Genomic DNA, 16,413 nt, shown 5'->3' with positions numbered 1-16,413 from the left:
AAAAGAGAGTGAAACCCAGCCCTTAACAGCTGCTGAAGAGAAAGGATGTCAAATTCATATTCTGCCTCTTCCTGTTGCAGCTGCAGCCTGTTCCTTCTCTCCAGGCTTGCAGCCTTGGTTCCTGTGCATCTGTTGTGCCTTCAGCTTCATGCTCACTGAGATGGAAAGTGCTCAAGTGGCGGCCCTGTCACGTAGCATGCTCTGAGTTATGTAATCAAGTACTTCATGGGGTTTAAAACTACCAGTGCAGAGAAGAGGAAGCACTAAATGAAATGCCTGTGGAGGACAACAATGAATTAGGTCATCTATTAAATTTTTCATCTCTTCAGTCTGTTCAAGCCCAGCAGCATCAGAAGCAGGGTAAGTCTGAGAATTCAGAATCTTAAAATGAGAAAGTAATGGATGAAGAGCCCATTATGAAACAGATACACAAGGAAGTGGGGGGGATTTCCTCCTTTTTTTTCCTTTTCAAATGCAGCAGAAGGACTTTTTTCGCCAAACTGATTATGTGTCCACCTTGGGTTTATCAATCTCCTTGCATATCAAGCTGAACATTAATCATTTGCCAAAAGGAAACTATTTCATACCAGGGTGGATAATGCAGCATGAATGAAAGATATTTGACAGTCTCATGTAACTCGGAAAGAAGCAAAGTGATTGTATTTAATATAGGATTAAATCAGACCACAAGAAAAGTCTCATCCTAAATCTTCTCTCCCCTTCCACATTGTATGAGTGGTATAATCAAAATTTAAATGACTGTACATGGCACAGCTCCCTTCCTATCACTGGAGGTTAGCTGACTCATAGCAGCAGAAAGTAAAATCCTTGTGCTTTATAGTAGGTTTGCTCCTTTTAGTGATTTCCTCTTGTTTTCAGTGGTTTGAGTTTTTTTCAGGACACCATTCCACTATTTGACAGCCTAATAGATATTGATAAGAGGGTGATAATAATATTCTACTACCTGCCTCCTCTTCCTTCACTTTTCATCCTATTGTCCCCTTGCTCAAACTTTTTATCAGCATTTGAACAGGGTAAAGGAGAAATTATTTGTCACACTCTTAGCCTGTTACTGAGATGCAGAACAGGGAGAAAAAAGGTTTGTTTCTAGCTTATGACTAAAAATAAACTAGATGTGTGGTAATTTCTGTCACCTGCATTTAACAGAGTGCCTTTATTTGTGTTTCTGCCTATCTGTCACTGGGATGCTTGATGCAATTTGGGTTGATGCAATTTGGGTTGGGTGGAGTAAATCTGAGCTGGTGGGATGAGCAGCACAAGGCTGAAGAAAGATGCATGAAAACAGACCACAGATGGGCGAGATGAACAGGATCCCTGGGCTGTGACTGAGGAGGCAGGTCTCTTTAATGGCTCTTAGCAACGCCTCTGCTCTGACCCTCCTCATATGTGAGGAAAATCAAATCAATACACTGCTCTTCAAACCACAATGCTGCAGCAGCAGCAGGGCATTGTGGCAGCCTTTGTCTCTTAAATTCATCTTCGCTTTTCAGTGTGCTGATCTCTGAATATCCATCCTTGCATCTCTGCTGAGGAAGACTCTGACTGCATCTTTAATCGGATTGCTTGAGCTCCCATGCACAACCTTCTTCTTATTAGCAAGTATTAGGTAGGCAATTTTAAAGTGCTTTTGGATTTGCAGGCAAATCAGCTGTACAGCAATCAGCTGTAATGTTGATCTTACAACCCTATTGTATTCTCTGTAAACATAGCAGAAGCCTCTCTTTAAAATTTACTGTGTTTTAAATCATATTTTTCTTTTGTTTTTGTGGTTGGGCAGGGGGGACTGCTGTTTTTTCCTTCCTTTTAAAAAAGATGTAGCTGATTTGTGCTTTTGGAAAAGGATATTCCCTTGTTGATCCCTCCCCTGTTCTGTGGAGCTATAACTTGGTGCCATACAATTACTTGCACTGTTGATGAACATCTGTTCAACTGTCTAATGTTTAGCACAGGCTTCTTACTCTTTTATCCTTTAATTTTCCTGTGTATACTTCAAAGGTGTGGACTGGGACTCTGCCCACTAAGTAAGTTCTCCTTTGTTTCCAGAGATGGCTAACAGAGGACCAAGCTATGGCTTAAGCCGAGAAGTTCAGGAAAAGATTGAACAGAAATACGACGCAGAATTAGAGTCTAGGCTGGTGAACTGGATTATTGTACAGTGTGGAGAACAGATAGAGCACCCTCCTCCTGGAAGACAACATTTTCAGACCTGGTTAATGGATGGAACAGTGAGTGCTTTGTCCAATTGCACACTTTCATGTTTTTATATGCACAGTCCTCCTGTGCTCTGTCTCCATTTAGATAAATTGATCAGAGCTCATGGTCAGTGCAGAAATATATGTCTTAGTATCTGATTTATTTCCTTTTGACAAAGAGTCTTAATCTCAGAAGATAAATTATCCTACTAGTGCACTGAGATCAGTACAATATTTATGATTCTTATGAGTCATGCATGTTTTATATATAAGTATGACTCATTCCTTCAGCATTTTTTCTCATGCAGTTAAATGAGTTTTTTTAAAATGAGATGCATGCTTTTATTTTAAAGAAATATTCAGTGTTGACAAGGAAAGGCAAAGAGATATAGCAAATTTGAAGGATAGGATTGTGTCATAACTGTCTTCTTGGGAATAATTCTGTAGCTAAAACATTGTATTCCATTTGTTTATTGAACAACAGGCAGATGCTGCTGTTTGCAGTGGCTGTAAGACTGTGCTAATCATTGAATCTCTGCCAAAGTGACTTTAACAACATTTCAATTGACATTGCTTATTTTTTGGTTTGGCCATGAGGCTTCTTCTCTGTTAGTTGTTATATAACCTCTACCAGTGATTGCTTTGTTGTTTCTAGCAGATTAGGATTTCTATGGTTAGGCTTTTGCCTCAGTTAATGAAAGCTTGAATGCTTTCCTAATATACTTTGATTATTATCAATTCACTTTTTTGTTTTTAACTGTAGAAATTATGTCCCTGACAGAAACTGGCCAGGTCAAAAGCATTATGCAGTATAATTTCATGTGCAGAAATTGCCTTTTAGTTTGGTGCCTGCTTAATAATTTTGTTTCTGTCTTTATCTCTTAGCTGTTATGCAAGTTAATAAACAGTTTGTATCCAAAGGGAAATGAGCCTATTGCAAAGATCTCTGAATCAAAAATGGCTTTCAAGCAGATGGAACAAATATCTCAGTTTTTAAAAGCTGCTGAAATCTACGGAGTAAGAACAACAGATATTTTCCAGACAGTGGATTTATGGGAAGGTAAAAATAATAAACTGAAAGTCAGTTTACAGTCTTCATTATACTTTGCTTTGATGTGCATTTTGTCTAGGCATATTCTCTAATGTAATTATCTTTTGTTTCTGTTTGCCTTACCTCGTTACCATGTTCTCCCAGCGCTGCATTATTTCCTCTGAGGGATTTATATTACCCTGAGGGCATAACAGAACCTTTCCAAGCTCATGTATTATCCAAAACCCCATCATTCTGATAGAAATTCACAGGCCTAATAAAACAACTGTTCCCTCTGCTAATTATTTCAAAGTAAATAACTCCTAATAAGAACATGGAAAACCCTGATTTTCTGATGACAAAATTTTATTGCAGTCTTCAAATTATAAGCAAAGCTTAAATTGGAGCTAAGAAATTCATTCCCAGGAGCATATATGCCTCTGTGAAGCTTATGGGGGTTTATTTATGACTAGTGAGAAACAAATCTCACTGCTTAATGCCGTGTTAGCTGACCTTCTCTCTCTAAGGAGGCGGTCTTTTAGGAGAGGTCACCATGGCAACAGCAAAAAAACTCAGGGTGCTCCTGCGGTTTTACAGTAAGGCAGGTGAAGCCTGTCTCCATCCCAGGCTCGAAATGGAAACTGCTTGTTCTAGTTGCTGAAGAGCTGAGTCATTTGTGTATTCATGGGGCTGGTTTTGCCCACTTCTGTGGTGGTACATCCCATCCTGGTGCTCTAACCAAACACGCTGTATATCCTGCATCTCCCTGGACAAGGTGATGCAATGCTTTGGCTGAGGGCTCAGAGCAAAGACAGCTGCAGAGCAGTGAAAGGCACACATGAAAGGGCCAAAAATCTTCCATGAGAATCAAACAGTGGAAAGAGGACAACAATCCACTGAGAAAGCTGGCCAGCATAGTTTGTGTAGGAGTACACATCAAGAGAAAAAAGTGGGGTGTGTTTTCACAGACAGTGGGAATATATGTAGATCACTAGTCTAAATAACAGCTGGAGAAATGAAAGACTAGGGTGCTCTACATGAGTGGCTTAGAGGGAAAGGACATACTGACAGCTGGAGTTACTGGGATCTGTAAATGTCTCAGAGTGCCAGATTTGCTTGACAAATCCTTTGGCACAAGGTCAGGATTGTTTCTTCCAGTTCAGTCTTTAGTGTTTTATGCAATCTATCTTTACATGTCTTAAATGAAGGGATTTTCACTTCCCTGAAGTAGCACCTTCCCACCCCTCAGCCTAGCAGACTGTTGAGAGAGAAGCTCCATCTAACTTGTAAGGGATGATAATCGCTCATTTCAGATGTTTTTCTTTACAGTCTTTTGCAAATCATAATGGCTTCCCACCATGCATGTGAAAATACAGTACATTGCTCCTTACCAGGAAAAGGACTTGCTTTGAAGACATAATGCTCTCAATGCTAGTGGCTGTCTCCTAATTTCCTTTCACTCACCACCTTTTCTCAACAGACATCAGGTGAAAAGATAGTAACTTCTAGAGGACAGGAAGTCAAAACACAACTTGCAACCTAGGAGGAAGACATACAAGGCTTTTCTTCACTGTTATTTTAAGACTTCCCAAAGCTAATCTGTGACTCCTCACTTTCCGACTCCCTTTTCATCCTTCCTGCTGCTCATTTCAGTGCTGGGATGAAACAGTATGTCTCTCCAGCAGTGAGAGCTCTTTGTGTCTCACTGTAACTCTGACCTCTGGCATTTGTGCTGCTTCAGGGCTGAATTGTCTGAACCGGAATGCCTCTAGCTGGGCAGAAAAAACAGTCTCTATTTCACTGTTTCATAATTGCAGTACTCCTACACTTCACACCATAATCTCTTTAGAAAGAGAGATGTCAGTGTATGTTTATAGGGAAAGAAAAGTGTGTGACTGAGAAACAGCTGTCCCCTGGCACTAAGTGTTTTTCGTGAGCTTTTGCTTTGAAATTCTTAGCAATGATTAATGAAAATGTTTAAGGGTATGATCTGCTGTTGGCTGTTTCAAACTCACTCAGTCCATCTGTTGCACTTTTCTTCATCTCTTTGGCTTCTTGATCCAGGGAAAGTATCACCTCTCTTTTGGCCCCTTCTTACACAAATGTACTGTGCTGAGCAGCTTTTCCTGATCCATACCCAAGACATGTTCACTGCCTTTTACAGAGCCCTCCTTGATATATTTCCAGGCAGGCAAGAGGCAGCTGAACCACTGGGTATTTGTTCAACTTTTACAAGAAAACATTTCAGGAGTACTCTGCAGAGCAGTTCTCCATCTTTGTGTTTGAACCTTCTCCTTTCTGGACCTGGACCTCCATGATATATTTCCAGGCAGGCAAGAGGCAGCTGAACCACTGGGTATTTGTTCAACATTTACAAGAAAACATATCAGGAGTATTCTGCAGAGCAGTTCTCCATCTTTGTGTTTGAACCTTCTCCTTTCTGGACCTGGAGAGGAGCTCCTTCCAGATAGGTTTTGCCTAAAGAGAAAGGCTTAGCACAAGAAGTGAGCAGAGACCCCTTCCCCCTTGTTTTAAAAACAGTGCCAAGTTCCTCTATCAAGCTGCGCTATTCAAAGCACCCTGCAGAGGACACTGAGATGCAAGAGTGTCATCAGTGTGGGTCCCTGAAGAGAGGCTGAAGCTGTGGGCCAGGAGGGCAGCCCACATGGCTGTCAATAAACAAGTACTGGAGCTGAGGGAAGGTACTGACTACAATTTGCTGCAATACCAGAGTCAAACCCAGCTTCAGGGAAGGCATCTGATCCGTTCTGTAAGGTGATTGCACTGGAAATTTAATTTTTTTTTAAATGCTCTTCATCAAGCCCTTTGTATCCTTTGCTGGAGGAGGGCAAGTGACACGAGACCTCTTGGATTCAGGTCTTCCCTCACCCACAGCACTCCTCATATGCAGCAAGGAGTCTCTGAAGAGCAGAGCCGTGGCTTTGTTTTGTCACGTGTCATTCAGCTCCCACTCACTCAGTTTTCCCCTGCAGCATCTCCCACTTGTCACTGACAAATAAAGCAGAGCTGAGCACAGAGTGTGGGGGGGCTGCCAGATGGCTCTACAGGGCTGATCATCATATTTCACTGCCTGTTCATTTTGCTTTTTTCCTTCTCTTGCTGTCATTATTCAGCTTTTAAATCCTTCTCCACATCTCTTTTCATCCCAGGCAGTCACTGCTCTCCTGTTATACTGGAGGCATCCCAAGGACGTTGTATGTGGCATCTGTTCCAGCATATGGTACATCTGCTGCCCCGGGAGCTCTCAGGGCTCCTGCCTCATGTTGCTCCTGCAGATGTGCGCGGGGGGATGTCGGCTCTGCAGCCGCCCTCCCCAGCAAGGACCCCTCTCATGCAGTTCACCTTAAATACAGTAAAATACATCCATTCTGGAGAGCTGACAATTCATTTCATGAGCAAATGGTCCCCTGCAGATAGGATTTTTATAAAATTTAGTAGTCTGTATGACAGCCACAGTTGGAAGCTGATAGATGTTTTCAGGTTTAGTATGCTGTCCTCACTTCAGCCACTGTGTTACAGAGCCCTGGACTGCATCTGCCTGTAATCAGGGTGATGCACTACATAAACACAGAGTGTGCAGTGCTCCCTTCCCTCTGCACTCCAGCTTATCTACAGTGATGCTCATTAATATTGGTCTACTGGAGGTATTTCTGAATTCTGTTACCATCGTGCCTCTGGTGTCTCCTTTTTTCTGAATTCCTTGTTTTCACGTGTGAAGAGCCAGAATCAGATCTGTTAACTTTAGGAAAGAGGAAGAACTGCAGTGAAAGAGGAGAGGGAAGTAATAGAAATGCTTATGGAAGGATTCCATAAGGGAGAATCAAAAGGCAGATTTACAATAACTTACCACCTCGCACAATTGGAAATACCTGCTGCAACTTATTTTTGATAGAAAGTATTCCAAAAGGTAGCATGTCTGGATTGGGTAATGAGTTATGCAACTTTTAGTTGGTTAAAGCTGAGACAAGCCCTGACTTTCTGAACTGAGGAATGAAGTAACATAGCATAGGGAGAACATGGAAAAATAGTGGACCAAATGAGAGAAATTAAAGGTATGAAACTGAATAACATCACGGTAAATAGGAAGGTTTAGGAAGGTGCTTTGATGGTTAATTTGGGCAGGACTGATAGAATTTATCTGCACAGGAGCTCCCAGAACTGCTGTGAGCTCTGTTAGAACAGGGATCAAACTGACTCTGGATAAACTGAGACACAGCATTGTTATTTAACATACTATTCTCTTTCAGCCATGTTTTATTGAGTATATTACCATTATGTGTATACCAAAATAATCTCTTCTTAGGAGAAAATTTTGTCAAAGGGATTCTATAGACTTAAAATGGTATGGAAGAAGGCATTAAAATAATCAAAGGCCTGGAAACCTAGAAATGTCTGAAAAATTAAGTTTTGTTTTAACTCTATCCCTTTGTTGACTTTTAATAAGCTCTTGCATGTCCGTACTTCCATTTCAGCAATGGTAAAATAGCATTTATAATTCTATTAATGCACATCTTCAGGGACCTGGTGGAGTTAGTTAATACATGAGATAAAACTGGTTTTCAGTGTGCCAAGCTATTTGTTGTGCAAGGATTTCCTACATTAATTTCACTGTCTGGCTTTCTAGGGAAGGACATGGCAGCAGTGCAGAGAACCTTAATGGCTCTGGGCAGTTTGGCAGTCACCAAGGATGATGGCTGCTACAAAGGAGATCCATCCTGGTTCCACAGGTAAAGGCCAGAGCTCAGCTGCTCAGAGCTGTCTTTCCTGGGAAGCTGGTAATATCAACTGCCTTTAGGCTTTAAGGAAATTTATTGGGAAAGGAAGGGAAGAATATTTCCCAAGTTTCCTTGTAATTGGGAGGTTTTTCTCTCTGGAGGCTAGAGAAGGGAAGCAGGAAAAGTATACATTTGTCATCAGGTTTGCTCTCTCACATCAGATAGCAGACAGAAAGACTAAGGAAGACAAGGCTGTTAAGGAGTCTGTGAACCCCCAAGTAGCAACCCCTTCATGGAGCAAAGAGAAGGCATGAAGTCTCTTTACTTTTCTCACCAAAGCAAAAATTATTTAATTTCCTAGGCTTCTTTATTCTTGGGGAGCACCACTTATCTGTGAAGAATTCTCTGTCTTGGTGAAGCTGTTTATTTGTTCTGAAATTCCATTTGTTTTGGCTAGGGAGGCTGTAAAGCAGGGACAGGAAGAAAAGAAAATCCTCCCACAGTTACTCTCCTGCCCTGGAGGCATATTATTGACATGAGTTTCTGCCATCCAAGAGTATTTCTTACAGAGAAATGTCAAAGGCAGTTTAGCAAAAAGAGTTCTGACTCCTTGTCTTTTCTTTGCTTGAATTTTCTGATGTCTAGGTGAGGCTCAGCAAAAATAAAGCAAACTTCAATTTGTTTGTCTTAAACCCTGAGCTGGTTAAACTGAATCTGAGATTTGAATTTTAGATGAATAAATGCAAACTCCTATGCATTGTTTTTATGAAATCAGGTTACATTAACTTAATACGCTGCACAAATAGATTTATATTTATGGAATATAATTAGGTTTAAAATTGATTTCAAATCCAGTTACATTCTTTAATATAAACCAGACATGAAATCACTATGGCCCAGACAGACTTACATGTTTTAGGTAACTAAAACAAAGTCCCACATGGAAAAATTAGTTTTCATCTGGACTCTTAATTGTGGGTGGAAACAGTTTTTGTCGGCATGGATGAAGATGTGATCACCTCCCTTTTCTTCTAGCTGTCTGTCCAGCTCATACTACTTGGATAGCCAACCCATATCCATTGCAGTCCCTGTGAAATACCATGTTGCAGTCGCTGCCTTAAGGAAAGCTGGTGTTACGGCATGTTGCCAGTCAGGAGCTGTTTTCTGAGTAGCTTCCCTATCCCTTCAGGCAGACCAAACCCTCTCACTGCCACCCAGTGTTACTCATAATTCAGGGCTTTCAGGCTGATTCTTAATTGCCTTAATTTGAACTGAGAGACCAGTATCAAACAGCGTAAGAGTATCCATGCAGGGATCTACAGTGATTAGGATAATGCCACACTTGAGCTAAGCCATTGCCAGTGTCTTACATTCCCAGCGCCATCAGACTGATGTCCTTGTCCTTGCGTAGCAAGATTCATGGATCCAGAGCTGTTTCTTATCCTGTGGCTTGGCAAGCACAAGCACTAGTGTAAAGTTGGCACAAAAATTAGACAGATCTGGTGGGCTCAGTTTTGGGTAAGAGTGATGCCAGACAGGCCAAACAGAACTTGACATAGTGTGAGACATGGCAGGTGAGTAGACTTGCCTTCATCTCTTTTCTTAGCCTCAGTTAAGGCTGTTTCCACTCACCTAAAAACAAATCTTGTACATATTATCTCTAAGACCATTATATACTAAATGTGGGGCTTGTGATGGTAAAGATAATACTATATGAGCCAAGCCATATATGTAATCAATTTCTATTAGCCTATCCAGGCTATCCTTTGGTCTCTCCTCTTATTTCTTCTTTGCAGTTCTATTTTTTTCCCTGTTTAACTACTTTTTTACTTTCTGTGGAAGTACTCATCAACATAGCAAAAAATTCTAGGAGGAAAGAGAAAAGGACAGTAGAATGCTTTCCTGTTTTTTAAATTAAAATAGAGGCAGACACAGTGAACCTGAGATTCAATTAGGTAATAGGATTTGTTCTAAAAACTTCCTCTCATGGAGATCCTGGCAGTAGTTTGCTGCCTGTGTAAGTGTTCTGGAAAAGAAATTAAGCAGTGGTGAGAGGGGCCTGCTTTCTGAGGCACTGCAGTCCTGTGTGCCTCCCCCAAGACAGTGAGTTTTCTGGCAAGAGTTGTGGGATCTGAGAGCCTGTGGTGGGCCTCTATAAGCTCTCTTACTAGTCTATACTTCACCACTTGAGGACTCATTCTGGAAAATGACTGGTCAGTCCTGGTGTTCTGTGGATCTTTCTCCCCCTTCCACCTCGCTGGACTTTCACATGGACATGAGTTAGTCTCCTGCAATTTCCTGAACACCCTGAGCTTAGCAGAGCATTTAAGTGCTTTTTTGGACTTGAGCCAGGGTTGTCAGCACAGTGCAGGATCTGACCCTCACAGAGAGAATCATGTTGATGGTTTTCAATCACAGCAGGTACCTAACCTAGTATTCTCATCTAGTGGAGGGGAAGAAAAGGGGAACTGTAACTCGATGTTACATTGCTGTGTAACCTGTAACCTGATCACAGGACAAACAGACACAGCAGGGAAATAGATTCTACCCACATGGGAGTAGGGTCTGGTAGATGGAAAGCCTCCCTCAGTCTGGGACTCTGCCAATTCATGTGGCTCATTTGATGACAACAGACTGATCCTTCTCCATCGTAAATTGCTTGTTTTCCCCACCTAGAAGAAATGAAAGATGAATCCAAGATGAACAGTTTCCTGTGAGGCAGCAGATCGCAAACTTTTCTCCTTCTTCTTAGCTGCCACTTTGGCCTTCAGTGCTATTTTCAGGGAGAAAAAGGCTCCTTTTATGCTCCAACAAAGGTTCATTGATCCAAAGGGCTTTTGAGACCGGAGACACTGAACAAAAGTGATCAGTATGTTTTGACAGAAGATAAAGGACTGTCATACAGTTAAGACACAGGTGCAAAAGACAAAGCCTATTGCTTAGAGGTGAGAGATCTGGCAACAAAGCAAACATTCTGTCCTGCAGACAACCAATGTCCCCTCTGCAAAAATGAGCAAGTCTCTTCTCTGACCCACTGCTGCTCTGGGTACACTCAGCTTTTATTTACTCCACTGAATTAAATTATACTGGGTTTTACTGTTGCTCTAGATGGGTAGACTGCTCTAGATGGGTATCAACTTGTAGTACAGCACAGGTAAGTGTCTCATGGATCAGATCCCAGGGATTGCAGCTGTTAAGAGCTATAGGGGTCAACACAAATTAACCCTTTTTTGTGTTTTATATGCAACGCTGCAAATAGTTTACCTCTCACAGGTTCTGGGGAAGTCCCCTGGGGTTCTGCAATAACAGGGACATTGAAAGTCTAAAGTATTGTAGGTTTGACTAGAGCATCACTTCTATCTGCAGGAAAGCAATTAGCCCAGCCAGTATTGTCCAGCACATGGGATGGTGCAAATGACTTATTGCATTACAAGGGATATGAGCCAATTTCAGATTGATTTTCATTATCATGATCCCTGTGTGATTTCATGATCATACATAGAATGTTGTTTATTTTTTGTGTATCTGGACAGGAAAGCACAGCAGAATCGACGAGGATTTTCAGAAGAGCAGCTTCGGCAGGGACAGAACGTAATAGGCCTTCAGATGGGCAGCAACAAAGGAGCATCACAGTCGGGTATGACAGGCTATGGGATGCCAAGGCAGATTATCTAAAAGCATCTCTGTCTGTGGAGAAAACACTCTTTCTGCAGCATGGTCTGTTAAGAAAAAAAAAAAAAAAGAAAAAAGAAAAAATGCTTACTAGTTCCCTTTCTGCCTGGTTTTTAATAGTTAGTGCTCTCTAAGGTTTGGGGTATTTTTGGTTTGGTTTCTTTTCTTTGCAGCTGCAAGAGTTTGCCTAGGAACTTGGGTTTTTGTGGTGGTGTGTGTCAGATCACAGCACGTGCGCACTGCTGCCTCCTACTTTTCACTTCTGAACTATGCAAAGACAATTATTCTGTATTTATTTGCAAAGTGTTATCTTCCATATTTGTCTCACACTGCACTTGCATTTCAACCAGTAACCTCGTTCTTCAATTCAGTGATGACATTGTTTGACTGAAGAATAAAGACAAAATAAAGATGTCTCAAAGACTCATTATTTAAAAGAGGTAAAAGCCGAAACCAATAACCACATGGTACAGTGCAGATGAGTTAAATATTTTCAATGGTCAGTCTCTCTTATCTCTAACCCAGAGCACTCTCTGAGTGACTCCCCGCTATAATGTTTACAGTCTGCATTACATGTTCAATTTAGTGTCTGTCTAAAGGCACACCTAAAGTATTTTCCTAAAAAGAAGAAAAGATTTATTATCCACAGAGTCTGATTCATGTAGTCCCAGCCAATTTAGTTCAGATTTTTCTTGACCTAGTGTGCTGAGTCATCTGCAGCCCACAAACTTGTGAAGCAAGCTAAAATCAGTTTTATAGGGAAAGCAAAAGCTGTGTGTGAAAACAAAGCAAAATAAGGATTAATTCACTATTTCTCATCAGCAAGTAGGCATTTGGCCGCTTCCTGGAAAACATGGCCTCAGCATGCATGATGGTTACATGTCACCACAGTTATTCCCTTCCTCCTCTTCCCTGAGCTTTTGCTGCTGACCATGACACAATTTGTATGTTGTACAATATCCTTTGGGCAGGTAGGGTCAGCTGTCCCAGCTGTGCATCTCCCATCTTCTTGCCCACTCAGAGCTGTGGGGACAGAATAAGAAAGAGAAAAGACCTTGGCACTGTGCAGGCAGTTTAGCAGTAGCCACTACTGGTCAGTTATCAATTTCTTTTGTCCCCAGTCCAAAGCACAGCACCCAGCCAGACTCAGTACACCCAGCAGCAGGTGAGTCTCCAAACTTAGGGAATTCTCCACTGTGAATGAACAGTCTGTCAGACAGAGGTGAGAACAGGCTTCATCTTGTGATAGTTGCTACTATACCAAGCAAAGCACAAAAAAAGTTGTGTTTCACATGCAAAGCAAGAAATAGAACAAAAGTACCAGAATGCTTCTGACCTGAAAAACACCCACAGTTCAAATTCAAATAATCTGTTACACTCATTTATGAAGATGTGGCTAGTGGTTCATTTGGAGACCGTTTGCTGGGGCGTCAATAGAAGAAGTGGCTGACACAGTCATCTGGCCACCAAAGGCTACCAAAGCATTCTCTGAGTACTTGACTTGCCAGTCGGCACAACTGCCTTGGGGCTGTGCCCCACACACACTTGAGGCATGCACACTATTTTGTATACAGGTTTCCTTGCTATTGACTGTCTCTGGGCTTTCACTCACAAAGCACATTCACCTCTTCCCCACAAACAAGAGGGAAGGAAAACATGACAATTGAACTCTGTGGGTTTTTTCTTTTTAATTCATGACAGTGTTCCAAGAAAGCCTGAAAACATACTATCTAGGCAGGTAACAAAGATTAGTCTGTTCTGACAGCTCTCTGAGTGCCTACATACATAGATGGTGTGATTTCTATCTGGCTTTGAACCTAGAAACACATGCTGACAGCTAGGTGTTTACTAAGTAGCCCTAGGGCAAGCCACACACAGGTTCATGTGGCTTCAAAAGTTTATACCACCAAGTAAACTGAAAGGATGGTTCCTTCAGCCCATGGGAAGCTCTATCTTCCCTGTCAGGAAAAGAGAATAACATCTCCCCACTTCAGCAAAGCAGTGCAGGGAAAGTGATGTGAAGGTCATGGTTATATCATTGGCTCTGAGTGGATCTGCGATAGCTGCCACTCAAAAGGTCCTGTCCCCACTTGTACCTCCTCTAACAGCTGCCAGTGAAGCGATACGCGGAATAAATAGACTCCATAACTTGGGGTAGTTATGAAGTGGGTATGTATGTCAGGGCCCGGCACAAGTGAGATAGCTCTCCAAAACTTGTGCCCCGAACTTCAGTCTGACCCACACCTTTATTCTCAAAGATGTTCCATATGTAATACATTGCACAACATTTTCATGCATATTCAACCCCTGGCCCCGCCTGTCCTCGCCTCTCATGCTAAATAAGTCCACGCCCTTCTAGGCACGCGTGGTTTGCTGTGGTGGTCGCACGGGGGTCTCTCGGTGGTCCTGAGGCTGAAGATTGTGGTCTTCCTCATGACTGAACTTTTGAACTTTTCCTCTCTGCGCGTGCGCTTTTGGTCCTTTGGTGCTTATCTGAGTAGGTCTGTCAGTCTTGATAGGCTTGGAGACTGAGGAGCTTCTTTATCTGGGTTCTTTGCCTCTTCTGGTATTGTTCTTTATGCAAGAAGCTCTAGAAATTTGCATTTTCCTATGCCCTTTGTACCAGGCAGAGGTTTCTTAAGTAAAAGGTTAAAATTCAACACATAACTCTACAAGCTAAATTATAAATGCTTAATTCATTTTGTTAACCTAACTCTAAAAATCTCTGTTTCACCACGGCATCTTGGCTCCTCCACTGTCCTGCTGTCACACTGCTTTGTGTTTACTACCTGTTCAAGGCTATTCTTCTGTTACTTAGGTGAATTAGCTCAGCAGAGGAGCAGATGACAACTCCAGATGGTGCACCTCAGATAGGGGAGCTCACATTTTAGCTGTGGTAGGGCAGTAGCTCAGTGCAAAGTAACTTCCCCCCTAAATATGACATTAGCTGTAGCATGAAGAGACTAGCAAGTTTTCTTACTAAAAACAAATAAGCTGATTAAAGAAATCTGGGCTGATGGCAAGACAAATACCTGCCACCAGAATTTTCACATTGGTGAATGTGAACAGCAGCCACTGTCCTCTAATAGAAACTACAGTCATAGCCACAGTGGGAAAAATGGCTGGATGGGAGGAGCTGGAAGACTGCCTTGCAGGTAGATAAGAGGTCTGAGAGGTCCTAACCTGACCCTCTGCCCCACACCACCCTCACAGGGGACAGAGCCTGTAGGCTCCATCTGGAATTTGGTGACCTTGGCCTTCCCTCTCTAGCTGCAGAATTTTCATTCCACTTTCCATTCATATGTGCTCTCTGAAAAAAAAAAAAATTAAGAGCTACATGACAAATTACCAGAGTATATTACTTTACTCTGTTTCTGATGCTAACAGCCTCATTGACATTATAGTTGACATTATAGAAACACTGTGTGCTTGCATATTAAAAAAAAAAGCAAAAAAAAAATGCAACCAACTGTATTAGGGAAAACCAGCTAAGTGGTCCAGGAAAGAAAATCTATACCATGTAGCTCCAGACACAGAACCTGGTTGGTGTGGGAATAATGGCCAAAAATACCGATTACCCAGGATCTTATTTTTGGCAACCAATCCCCAAGATCATAACATATTCTTTCATTACCTTAATCCATCAAACTAATCTAGCTGTTAGTATCTGGCAGTCAATGCTGCAACGTATACTTTATTCTGGGAGTTCACTTTATCCTTTTATATTCCCATACAACAGATATAGAAATATTAATATTATTGTTAATTAAATGCTAATATGCCCTGGCCTACTAATATTCTTCTATTAAAATACCCTTACTATTAAGTTTACAAACATCCTAAGCCAAGAAGTAAATTAATACAGTACCATGTTAGTTGCAACCAAGTTAATAGAAAACATCTTCACTTCTCTTATATTAGCAATAAGGCATTGTAAATTTGCTTCTACTGCATCAAAAGCACCTATGCTGGTTTCCCAGAATGCTAATTAATTTATGTGACATCCTTGTATATTGTTACTAGTTAAAAGCCTTGATATACATTAGAATAAAGACATACAGGAGCTTTGAACACTGAGGGGTAGATTGTGTGTTTGGGAAGAGGGGTTTATGTGTTCCCTCTCCTAGCTCTCTAATGCTTAGGGCAGGGTTCCCCTGCAGATGATGAACAGCATCTCACTGAAGGCTTTGGACTCAGTTTGACAGCAAGGGTGAGCTAAAACAAGATTCCCTACATGCTGCCTATAATCCTGTTTGAAGCCTGGTTGTAACTTGATGAGCTATCTCAGGAATAGAATAGAATAGAATAGAATAGAATAGAATAGAATAGAATAGAATAGAATAGAATAGAATGGAATGGAATGGAATAGAATAGAATAGAATAGAATAGAATAGAATAGAATAGAATAGAATAGAATATTTTTGTGATTAAAAATAAAAAACATTGTAATATCATCCTCCTTCAACAATTGTCCAACAGAAAGCCCCATCAGAGCAGGCTGGACCAGAAACACCTTAAATATTGTCACAATTGAGCTTCAGTTTGCCATATTTGTAGACAAGTAAATGACATTTATCTGCCTTTATAGAGGTTTTGAGACTGTGACCTCATTATGGACAATTGCTAAATAACTTCTTTTTAACATTAAGTTGGCATCTAATGCCCTTCTGAAAGGATGCTCAACAGCTGTGTGAGGGAGGAAGAACTGCATACATGAGTATGGGATCCAAGTTTATCTCCATGTATAAGAAGAGCAGAAAGA

The 16,413-nt window shown here is 41.4% G+C and overlaps 1 protein-coding gene across 2 annotated transcripts; it reads left to right on the top strand.

Annotated features, from left to right (window-relative positions):
- The first annotated feature begins 238 nt into the window (after positions 1 to 238).
- On the top strand, positions 239 to 12,066 carry TAGLN3 (transgelin 3). Of its 2 annotated transcripts, XM_053970001.1 has the most exons (6): positions 239 to 360; positions 1,512 to 1,627; positions 2,065 to 2,246; positions 3,099 to 3,273; positions 7,889 to 7,991; positions 11,513 to 12,066. In XM_053970001.1, the coding sequence occupies exons 3-6, from the start codon at positions 2,067 to 2,069 to the stop codon at positions 11,652 to 11,654; spliced, it is 600 nt and encodes a 199-aa protein (XP_053825976.1). In that variant the 5' UTR covers positions 239 to 360; positions 1,512 to 1,627; positions 2,065 to 2,066; the 3' UTR covers positions 11,655 to 12,066. The 2 variants fall into 2 exon arrangements, with proteins under 2 accessions (XP_053825976.1, XP_053825975.1); XM_053970000.1 differs by lacking the exon at positions 239 to 360 and having other exon boundaries at positions 1,415 to 1,627.
- The last annotated feature ends 4,347 nt before the right edge of the window (positions 12,067 to 16,413 follow it).

This window comes from Vidua macroura, chromosome 2 (genome assembly GCF_024509145.1).
Source record: "Vidua macroura isolate BioBank_ID:100142 chromosome 2, ASM2450914v1, whole genome shotgun sequence".
In the NCBI taxonomy this organism is placed as follows: Eukaryota; Metazoa; Chordata; class Aves; order Passeriformes; family Viduidae; genus Vidua; species Vidua macroura.
This window is presented reverse-complemented; position numbering and strand designations above follow the sequence as displayed.

What these genes read in the sequence shown, in the direction of transcription:
- TAGLN3 (XM_053970001.1), top strand. Translation starts at nt 2,067, where the DNA reads ATGGCTAACAGAGGACCAAGCTATGGCTTAAGCCGAGAAGTTCAGGAA. An exon ending in CCTGGTTAATGGATGGAACA is followed by an intron (nt 2,247 to 3,098) that starts GTGAGTGCTTTG and finishes TTTATCTCTTAG; the next exon opens with CTGTTATGCAAGTTAATAAA. An exon ending in GATCCATCCTGGTTCCACAG is followed by an intron (nt 7,992 to 11,512) that starts GTAAAGGCCAGA and finishes GTATCTGGACAG; the next exon opens with GAAAGCACAGCAGAATCGAC.